The sequence below is a fragment of the Sitophilus oryzae genome, unplaced genomic scaffold, assembly GCF_002938485.1.
Source record: "Sitophilus oryzae breed Bouriz unplaced genomic scaffold, Soryzae_2.0 scaffold_1717_pilon_pilon, whole genome shotgun sequence".
Taxonomy (NCBI): Eukaryota; Metazoa; Arthropoda; class Insecta; order Coleoptera; family Curculionidae; genus Sitophilus; species Sitophilus oryzae.
The window spans coordinates 464,605-476,694 of NW_022146410.1; the positions used below are offsets into that span (position 1 = coordinate 464,605).

General features: G+C 31.1%; 1 protein-coding gene across 3 annotated transcripts in view; it reads right to left on the reverse strand.

Moving 5' to 3' along the window:
• LOC115881356 (protein toll-like) overlaps window positions 1–12,090 on the reverse strand; it is a 69,798-nt gene that overhangs the window by 12,701 nt on the left and 45,007 nt on the right. Inside the window, exon 1 of one of the 3 annotated variants that reach the window (XM_030898801.1) lies at window positions 9,494–9,574. The exons of 1 other annotated variant lie outside the window; for it this stretch is intronic. In XM_030898801.1, coding sequence (XP_030754661.1) covers window positions 9,494–9,516 — 23 coding nt within the window. In that variant the 5' untranslated portion in view covers window positions 9,517–9,574. Of the gene's footprint in view, window positions 1–5,927; window positions 6,093–9,493; window positions 9,575–12,090 lie in introns of those variants that run through there. One more of the 3 variants, XM_030898803.1, reaches the window with a different exon arrangement.

Consider the following 12,090-nt stretch of genomic DNA (forward strand, 5'->3'; position numbering starts at 1 on the left):
ACCAAGTTTTAATTTGATTTAAAGTACAATGGTTACTTTAACTACATCTAATAACATTAATTAACTACATCTGATCATCTACACAACCTAATGGCTATACTGGATAAATTGCAATTTAGGTAGCTTTTATTGTAATTTAAAAATTGTGCTTTATTTCTAGAAAATGTTAAATATGTCAAAAACCTTACATTTTAGTCATATACTTCTCTTATAAAACTCACCTTTATTTTTCTCCCAGAACCAGAAAATCAATTAATATATAGGGTGTTCTATTACAAAAAACACAACTTTAATATGTAACTTTTTTTGGGAACACCCTGTAGAACTCTCTATATTTTTAAAAGTGCTCTGAATTAACCTACATAATAATATGCTCACAAAATTTTATTTCAATACAAACTGTCGTTCTCCTTGGAGCCTCCGCGGCGTATAAGAGGCGCCACCCTGTATTGAGACGCACTGTTAATTCACACTAGAGATGAGCAAAACTGCGATTCTCCAATCGCAATTGAAACTGCGACTTGTACTGGGTATATAATGTTTGTGTATGTACCTACAATAGCTTAATAGTTAAAAAAAGTTAATAAAAATCAGTTGTTTATTTTTTTAGGTTTTTTTTAAACATCTGGTAACACATAGCAAAGTATTAAAACTTTAAAATATGCTGAAATGGCTGCAACTACACATACCTACTCTTTCTAGGGATCTCAGTTTTCTAATTCTTTATCCAATTCTTAAAAGATCTTAAAGAACTATTTTTGTAAGGTAGCTCACCCCTATAACTTTTTTATGTTTTGAGATAAAGAAACGAGATTTGGTATGTTAGTTGTTAGTATATTATATCCCATCAAAAACATAGAATGTCAAAAAATGCCAAGTCTCGCAACATAATTCCTCCGCTATAAAAAGTGAGATCTCATGTCTCTTATTTAGTCTCTCTTTAAGCACCTATTCAACAATTTTGATATAATTATATTAATACTAACAATTGATATATTTATACTAACAATTTTGTTAGTATCAATATTAGTCATCTTTATTTCTATAATAATCATAATGACTTGGCAATTGCATGCACGGCACCATAATTATAAAAAAGAATATCGTGCAATTTAATCCAAGTTATTATAATTATTATAGAAATAAAGATGACTAATATTGATACTAACAAAATTGTTAGTATAAATATATCAATTGTTAGTATTAAGATAATTATATCAAAATTGTTGAATAGGTGCTTAAAGAGAGACTAAATAAAATAAACTGACTTGGTTTTACATGAGATCTCACTTTTTATAGCGGAGGAATTATGTTGAGAGACTTGCATTTTTTTACATTCTATGTTTTTGATCGGATCTTATTTCTTTTTGTAGGTTATCGTTCTATTTTTTTTTCGGGTCATTTAAAATAAAGTTTGACTATAATTCATAAACTTTGAATTATCGTATAATTAATTAAGTCAGATAATATCAATTGAATTAATTCTAGTTTTCTAACGACTTGTGTTTCCGACTTTCGTTATAACTCAAATATCATCTTTAAAAATGTTCAATTCATAATTTTACCAATGCTTATTCAAAATTATTTTTTTTGTCAATTTTACACATATTTTATATTTTATCTCGAAAACTATAAGAGACTATCATGTACCAGCGACTTCGTTCGCGTCGAATTAATCATTTGTAATGGTGATGATAAAGCAAAGCAAGAATTTCCATTAACATACAAACTGGATAAAATTTTCTCACATTTATGTCAGCATGAGAAAAAACAATATGGCGATATTATTATATAACTTGGTAATATTTGAGGGGTAGTTTCATCTCGTTGGGATTTGACTCTCGAAAAATCCGTTTGCCAAAAATAAGCTTTTTACGTCAAGCAGTTTAAGCAGAATCGTGGTTAAGAAATTACCCCACTTTTTGGTTGATTTGTATGATTTTTCAAAAAATTTCAAAATATGAAAAAAAAAACAAATAAATTATGCTTGTCCAAGGGTTTTCCCGAAAGACTAACCGTTTTTTAAATAAAAAATATTATAATATTTGAGGGGCGTTTTCACCCTCTTGGAATTTGAGATTCGAGAAACGCCTCCTTATCGAACCTTTACACCCCACAGTCAATCCGTTTGCCAAAAATCAGCTTTAAACGTCAAGCAGTTTAAGCAGAATCGTGATTACTCAATGGTCATATTTTATGAAACAACTTGTATAAATTTATAAAAAATTTTAAAATATGTAAAACCACAAAATAAAATATACGTGTTTAAGAGTTTTTCCGAAAAACTCACCAGTTTTTAAATAAAAAATATTTTAATATTTGAGGGATAGTTCACCCCCTTAGAATTCGAGTTTCGAAAAATCCCTTCTTATCGAACCTCTACACCCTAAAGTCAATCTGTTTTCCAAAAATCAGCTTTTTACGTCAAGCGTTTTAAGCAGGATCGTGATTAATCAATGACCAGATTTTTCGAAACACCCTGTATACATTTTTAAAAAATCTTAAAATATGTAAAAAAACAAAATAAAATATACGTGTTTAAGCGTTTTTTTCGGAAACTTGACCGTTTTTTAAATAAAAAATATTGTAATATTTGAGGGGTGGTTTCACCCTCTTGGAACTGAAATTTCGAAAAATCCCTTCTTATCGAACCTCTACACTCTAGAATCAACCTGTATGCCAAAATTGAGCTTCTTACGTTGAGTTGTTTGAGCAGGATCGTGATTAATCAATATGTCTGTCACTTAAGGATTTTATATGTATATTACTATTAGGGCATTCAATCCCGGGATCCTGTTTCCCGGAATCCCGGACATTTTTCCAATCCCGAAATCCCGGGATTGTATTTTCTTTAATCCCGGGATTTTCGGGATTCATCATTACATTTTTTCCTTAATTTAAATCGTACACAAGTCTTTCATGATAGTACAATATGCGCTTATAAACAACCCTGTATGTTTGATCAAGTTTGAAGATGATGAAGATCTAGTTTGAGTGATAATACTCTTGATCGGCTTGTTTTTTTAAGAAATTTTTTGCAAAACCAAAAACCAAGTTTAGATCCTCATCTTTGTTACTGCATAAGTTGTTATTTTAGTATCTCTTAGTAATCCTGTGTTATGCTGTATTCGTTTGGTTATGTAAATTAAATAAAAAATGTATATTTTAGTTCCTTTTATGTTTTTTTAAATAAACTTATATGTTATGTTGTTTTGTAATGGGGATGACGTTTAATTTATGTTAATGTTTTTTTTGTTCAATAAAATTTCGTAAAGAAAGAAAATATAATATAATACCAACGTAATTAATTTTGTCGTGAATCCCGGGACCAATCCCGGGATCCCGGGATCGAAAAATTATAATCCCGAAATCCCGGGATTGAACATTTCTTTCGGGATAAATCATTGAATTATTGTTTAAGATATGTATTTAATATTTTACAATCAGAATATTAACGAAAATAAAATAAAAAAAATTATGTCCCATGCAGACTTGAACTCGGGCCTCCCGAGTTTGGCCTTCCGAACTAGCGGAATACTTTGCCACCGCACTATCAAGCCATGGCCGAAATATGTTTAAGCCTAGCATTTAACATATTAAACTAAAAAAATAAATAGGGACTTCATTACAAGTTAAAGTCTGACTAGAAAAAAATCATAATCCTTGAATTATTGTTGGTACCTACATTGATATATAAATAAAATTAGAAGAGACCGTTCCAATTAATTCTAGTTTTCTTTCTTTTTCTCGACTGGAAAGCCAGTTACCGGTAGCGGCTAGACAGCTAACTTTTAATCCATAAGGGTATTTCGAGATTTTTCATTTTTTCCTTTGGTTATAAGCTTAAAGCTACCTAAAATTCTAAATTTGAAGTTTGTGACACATCTAGAAGTACCTTAGAATTTTGATGATCTGTCAGTGAGTCAATGTCGAAATTAAAGAAATTTGACAAGCGATAATTCATAAACTATGAGGGATAATTACTAGATATTTTGGTAACCTAGCCAGCTATAGTATGTCTTCAAGTGTACTGAAAATTAATATTCTTGCTTTATCCACAACGAAGTTACGGGGTGGTCAAAAGTGCAGCTAATACCTTCGAGAAAATGATGGTACGGCTGTGCTCGACTTGGCGAGATAAATCAGGATTGGTACGAATTTGAATTTTAATAATCAATCCAATTGATTTGTATTCAATTCTGTCTCAGCGTAAATAACTGCAACTTTTGCTTTTTTAATGACAACTCTGGGTATTTTTATTACTTTATTCAATAGAAAATGACACTCTGAATACCTAGAATAACATATCATATTATATTATTTTCGCATATTTAACTGCTTTTTCTAAATTATATGCTAATGAGCCACCCTCGCTCCATTTGAAAACATTGAGATATGATTAAAAATACGATTTAGGCATATTTTAATCGCCCAGGACAACACACGAAAAACAATAGACAATTAAATCTTGCTTTACAGAGATCTTTGATTAAAAATTAGTGTTTTTAACACAGTCTAGATTCAAATTTAAAATACGATTTTTTTAAGCTTAAATGTCAAAAGTTGACATATGATATGTGATTCTATTCAGAGTGAGTCATTTTTTATCGAATGAAGTAAAAAAATACCGAGGGTGCCATTTAAAAATCAAAAGTTGTAGCCATTTCCGGTGAAACAGGAAGTGATCGAAACGAATTTTAATACCGCCAATCGATCCTAATTTATGTCATAATATGCTAACATACCAAATCTTGTTTTTTTATCACAAAATATAAAAAGTTATAGGGGACAACTCTTGAGAAACACCCGGTATATTTTTGAGCCCTAGAAAATAATACCTTCTCTCTAGTAAACTGCGATTGAATTTTTTTTTTTTGATTGTTTGAATTTAGAGAGATTTGCGATTTTGTTGCGATTTTAATTTTGTTGGTTGGTCCATTGAAGCATTTCGTAGTAATGAAATACTTCAATGGACCACAACTGATGAAGGCTATAATGTTAGCCGAAACGTTTGTTTTTAAAGCCAAATAAAGATTTTAAACCAAATGAAAACCTCATCAGCGTTTTCCCGAACCCCAAAGAAAATCCCATGAAAATCAAACTTAGAATAAAATTAGTATTTACAACGAAATTCGATAAAATTTGTTTAATTGGAATACGAACAAAATAAAACACTAATTCACTACAATACACCAAAACATTTTAGTTTTGCACTGGACGCGCGTTTCGCTAACCACGTTAGGATCATCAGCAAAAATGATTAAGACTGCATTAACATGGTTAGCGTCCAACAACAGGTCTCTTGACAGGACACATGGCTGTCAAGTGTTACCTGAACAAGCTCAACCTGTATCACAGACCTGTATCAAGGAAGTCTTTACCGCAGGCTCTACGATAAAGATCCTGAAACAGCGGAGCACATAATATGTCATTGCGAGGCTCTGGATCGCAAGCGACACTTTTTATTTGGGAAAGCTAGGCTAGAACCGGAGCCACAAATTACCCCGGAGCTATGCTCCCATCCTATCAAGGACCTGCATAAGCTAGTGCAGGGCACAGGGATAGGAGAATAGGTGCAGATATAGAAGGGGAACGAAAAGGCCTCACAGGTCGCAGTGTTTCCCGCAGAGGAAAAAAAAACATGGTTAGCGAAAAAAAACATGAGCTTCGAAAGTAAATTGTTTTGGTGTGTTGTGGTGAATTAGTGTTTTATTTTGCTGTTGTAACACCAAAGGTTCCAACCCTCAACTGTAATAATTATATAAAAGCATTTTAATAAAAAAAATTATAAAAAGCATGGTAATAATTCTGTTAAAACTTAAAAGAACATAAATAAAATGGTAAAAATACCTATATCCCGACGTATTTTAAACAATAAATTGTGCCTAGAGAAAGTGATTTTTAGTTCAATAAATAAAAACAATTACCTAGTAATACAGTCCTATATCCCTCCAGACACACAACACTATAAGTTCTACAACAGCAAATGATTCAATTTGAATACCAAAAACACTTTTCAGCACTTAAACACAATGAACACACGAGACACAATAGTCGATTCTTGTTTTCTGACCGCTGGCCAACGCAAAATCGAAAAGATATTAAAATGACATTTAAGTGGGTATTTATCCTCCGACCCCCACTTCTTACTTTTGACATTATTTCTGGACGTTTATCTGAATTATTGTCCAGTAGGTACTAGAGATGTCCATTTTAAGAAGAAATATCGATATACAGGGTTCGGCAATAGTGCGTCGGGCATTTGTAGTTCCTAGAATAAAAAATTTAAGAATTTTGGATAAGTGTAAACCTATAGCGTGTACTAGGATGTATTTCAGGAAAATATGGTGGTCTCAAAAAAAATGTGAGTGGATCAGGATGATTGTTTTTAAATGGAACACCCTATAGAACACCCAAACCAAACCCTATAGATTATTGCATATTTGGCTTTCTTTCAGATCACTTTGCATAATCCTAAGATATGAGTTAATATATTTCGATAGTCTCAGAGATATTAATAAATAAATAAAAAAAAAATATTTTTTTCAGTCTTTCTTAAAAAAATTATTAAAAATACAAGAACTGTCCTGAAATCAAAACTATATTATGTATTTGCTTTAGATGGTCTGTACTTACTTTGCTATAAATATAATAATCGTAAATCATACAGGATGTTCAAAGTTCTACTCCAAACTTTCAAAAATATAAAATAATTTTTCCTTGTTTTTTTTTTTAAATGGAATACTCTGTATATTATTTTTCAGTAGATGGAGAACATTATTTACATTTAGAGTACTTCAAAATTTTTAACGGTTTCGCAAATATTCGAGGTTTTATATTTCATACAAGGATTTCATACACGGAGAAAACGAGTCTCAAAAATATAGTAAAAGTTACAATATTGTAGTAAATTTTACTAAACGTTTTGGAATATTTGAGTCGAAATATAGTAAAAATTACAAAATTTTAGTAAAATTTACTAACAGAAAGGAAAAAATATATTATATATTGTAATACGGCGCAGAAACCTGGTCACTCAAGGCTAGAACCCTGAACCGCATCGAGGCTTTCGAAATGTGGACTCTCCGGAGACTCTTACGTGTGCCATGGACCGCACATGCAACCAACGAAGAAGTTTTAAGAACTGCAGGCTATGAACGAGAAATGCTTAATATAGTTAAAGAAAGGAAAGTCTCATACCTCGGCCATATCCTTAGAGGAGACAAATATTACATTCCTAAGCTGATTCTACAAGGAAAAATAGAGGACGGCGAGGCCCAGGAAGAAAACAACATTCCTGGCTAAGAAACATACGGGATTGGTGTAACATCAGCGACGCAGCCACCATATTTCGAAGAGCCGAAAACGGCACTCTACACATTGTATGAAGAGTACAGACAATCGCCAACGTGCGGCTAAGCACAAGGCACAGGAAGAAGAAGATATTTTGTAAAAATATCCCAAAACGTTTAGTAAAATTTACTAAAATATTGTAATTTTTACTATATTTTCGAGACTCGTTTTCTCCGTGTACAGATGCCCGACGCACTATTGCTGAACCCTGTAAGGTGTTAAAAAATAAACGGGTGATTGCTCGTTAAAAATAAGAGGGGTATTTTCGGTATTTTTTTCAATTTGACGTTTCCCCACAAAGTTATTGTATGTTAATTATCGACTTATTTTATAAACGGTCCACACTAATAAATTGAAACTAAGTATGTTGAGATGACAACTGTGCAGTGGAGCATATACGGAAGGGGAAATGATTGTAATTACCCGAGGGGTGTCTCACTACCGGAATTACATGTACATTTTCTTGGCAGTCGCTGGCAGTCATTGGCAGTCTTACGGCAGTCATCTATAATAATTACATGGCAGTCATAGGCAGTCTTCTTCGCTCTGATTGGCAGTCGCTTGATAGTAACATGATATTTTGGCAGTACATGTACATTTTGTACCCAAGTGCACACGCCTCGTAATTACCGCTCTCAGGAAGAAATTTAAATGAGTTCAAATGTAGTACAAAATAAAATTGTCACAAAAGAAAGTGAGTGTACCAATCGAAACTGAAAATCCAGACCAATCCAAGGTTATTTTTCTTTTCACAGTCACAATTAATATCTTTCAGCGTAGATTTAAATAAACAATAAACCTAGTAGCTAGTAGGTACTTTACTTTAACACTGAAACTACCCCTCCTAGAATCAATCTTTAGATGCGCCACCACACCACCATGTTTTAATTGGATATGTAATATACTAGGTGTTCAGACAACTAACAACTTACAAAAATATATTATACTTTTTGACCTATGATTAATTTTTAAAAATATTTTTTAGTGTATGCCAGTCAATTTAGAAAATTTTTTGTGTCTATATATTTTGTTTTCTACGTACAGCACTTAACTAAAGAAAAGATAAATAAATACTCAATATATAGGTAGTATTATTACAAAGTTCTCATTAGATTACAATGTTTTGATATAAATCAAATTTTTAATTGCCTAAAATCTATCAAAAATATTATCAGATATCAAAGAATGGTCTTCGGTTATTTATGAATGTATACTAAAAGTTAAATATCGATACTTTTGAACATCTCTACTGGAAAGTTTCGTTATATCTCTTGGAATTTCCTCTTTTTATCCAGAGGATATCTATAAAATAAGAAAAAAAATAAAAGATGATATTGCTTGGACATAAAAATAAAATTAGACAAGAAAGATAGATAGGGTTTTTTGAATTTTATGGTATCTTTTTATATTATAGATATAGGATATACCGTATGATCGAGAAAAAAACGGCATCTAGTTGGCTTGGAAATGACGATCGATGACATTTTCCATATAATTTTACATAATATAAAAGGACAGCGATCTTCATTTTATAGACATCAATGACGCCGTTTTTTTTTTCGATCATACGGTATTTTTGAAAAACATCACGTTTGCCTTTTATTATTATATTATTAGTCACAAGCACAACTACAACTTTTACTGTAGACAATACAAATAAAGTGTCTATAATAAAATTAAAAAAATATATAACCCAAAAACGGTCAATATACAACTTTCCCAAAATTTGGCGATAATATTGGTATTTTTTCGGCCATTTAAATAAGTAAACGATGTTTTTTTTAAACGAAGATGTCTATACTTTTAATATTACATTGCACTTTTAAGCGCCAGACACTAATAAATGACAGGCCTATGGGAAAAACATGATGTAGGTAAATCAATAAATTTAGCTTAACACTGTATACCTTCTACTTCTATGTAATTAAAGCACAATAAAAATGACGGAGCTTTTTTCGTAAAAAATACTTTATTTTTGAAAAATCATTTGGTAGAAAACCTATATATTATGGTATTTTGGTAATTTCAATTTTATTAACTTTATAATAGCCTTATATAAACAAGGATAATAGGTATTCCAAATAGATAATATGGAATATAATAGTGAACCTATAGAAATATAAAAAGAAATATCAATTACCTCTTTGAAATAAGCCACAACATAATATAGTTATATACACGGTTACACTGTATTATTTGAAGAAACTAAATAATATTCAATCACTGAGCGTTACTTTTTTTTGTGGCTCGGTTGAAATCCGTGTGATCTCCCACCAATAAAAACACAGAAAACTCAATTACATTTTACGAAGCCATTAAAACATCCTAGTAATTAGCAGATATAGAATGGTCAGTATTTCGTAGAAAAATAACAATAAACGAGATTGAATTTAGATTTATTATAAGTATGGTCATTGTAAAAAATATAAAATAAATATCTTTTTTTGTGTGTTTATAACTCAGTATACTTGATTGATGTGCCATATTACATTATACACATTAGGTACTAGGTACATGTTTCTGAAATAATTGTTAAACCATACGATCGAAAAAATAAAACGGCGTCGTGGACGGATCGGGAATGAAAATCGATGATGATTTTGGCGAGGTCAAGCTCTATACGTCATTACTTGGCTCGTACTCTTCTTTATTGTTTAATGGCGCTTACAACCAGTTGTTAGTTGGCCTAAAGAAGATTGTAATTTACTTCCATATTGAGTAAAAATGATTTATAAATGGTGTAGTTAAAAATTCGAGAAAAAATAATAGGGTAATAAGGAAATCGATGAATTAACTGAAATATTTTAATCGTTTTGTCAGTTATATCCTGTATATAAATTCTTAGCAGTTATATAATAGTAAAGATAAATGTACAGATCCACAGATTTATTTAATTGAGTCTAGTTAATGTTTTAAAAGTATGTAGAATCATTTTTATATCTAACATTAATATGACTTCAATTGTTTGAAATTTACAAAATAAAATAGTTGGGAAATTGAACAGGTCAGCACCCCCTCCCCCCATACATGTGCCCTTCCTACGCCTATGTGTTCGTATAAACGAAATAAGTGCCCGCATAGAATAATGTAAAATACCATAGGGCATACTACTTAATAATACTGAAGTTTTAATTTAGAGAACCAATAAAATAGATTTTAATTTATTTTTAGATATACACATTGTTCTCTCTGAATGGCAAATCAATATTTTAACTGTTCAAAGGTTCTGATTGGACATTTACAAAATGATAAATGGTGTTGTTGTGAAATGTGTAGATCTATATTTGTCAAATATACGGAAATTTACAATTATTACAGAACAATAAGTATTATATTTTGCCCCATCAATTTTTTGTTTATATAACGTTATCAAAAAATGTAGCTTTAATCTTTAAATCTTTCTACTTTCTTTTTGTTGTTTTTGACAGAAAAAATATTTTATTTTTTGTTAATTTAACCTCATTCATACAATTTATACAGGGTGAGTCTTAAATAAATGCAAATATTTTTAGGGGTAGTATATTTCGACCCCAGAAACACGATTATGGTGTTTTTTTACCGATTTTTTTTTAATTTAGAATTTTTGAAAATTCAGAGGGTAAACCACAGAGGAATTATGGTGTACACTATGAAGGAATTCTACAGGAATTCCAAGGAATTACGAGGAATTCCAAGGAATTCCATAGGAATTACTAGGAATTCCAATTATTTCGGTAAGGAATTCCAATGAACCCAAGGAATTCCTTAGAAATTTAGAGGATTTCCACAGGAATTTGAGAGGAATTACAAGCAACTTTATAAAAAATTAACGAACGTTAGTAAACCATGAATACTATAATAGGTAGTACTAAATTTAAAGAAAACATTTTGCAGGCGATTTTTACTATCCGTTTTCGTTTTCGCTTCCAAAATTTCCCAATATCAAATATCTACAGGTTAGATATTCTTTTAATTTAATATTGTACCCTCGATTATATATCTAAAATATTTTCCAATAGTACGGCCGAACCACCCCCGAGAGATCTAGTTATAACGTTCCCTGATTTCGCCATTTTAAAGAAATCCTCATAAGATTTTTTTATTCAGTACTCCAGAAAGTGTAAAGTTGATTTTTTCATTTCCTCGGAATAATACCTAGGTATATACTATAGGAAAATTAATACAACTTTAGGTGCACTTCATCAATGATACCATGCGTAATCTTATGGAATTTACTGGTGATCGTATTATGACGTGCAACTGAAGTTTTATTAATTTCCTTTCCTATAGATACGAGTATAACTAGGTACCTCTCATTTTCAAAAAATCCCGAGAAAAATTAATTTTAATAAGTAAGTGCCGACATATTTCCAGTATTTTTACCTCATGATCCCCTATTGGTACTAAAATTTAACTAAAAAAACGTAAATCTCGTAATAGTACTTTTTATTGTTAGATCTAGTACTTATAGAGACATTAGACATTTATAAAAATCACCAGAAAATTCATAGCGGAACTGCGAAACCGAGGTGGCAACGCTGGTTCAGACTGAAGAGTTACCGAGTTCGTACCAAGGAATTCCAAGGAAGACCTTGAATGATTGACCTTGACCTTGAAGACCAGGAATTCCAAGGAATTCCGAAGGAATTACGAGGAATTCTGAGGAATTATTTGAGTAAAAGGAATTACGGTGTACACTTTTCCTCTGCGGTTTACCCCTCGTGAAAATTATTTTTGAAAGTTTTTTAATTTATAGTT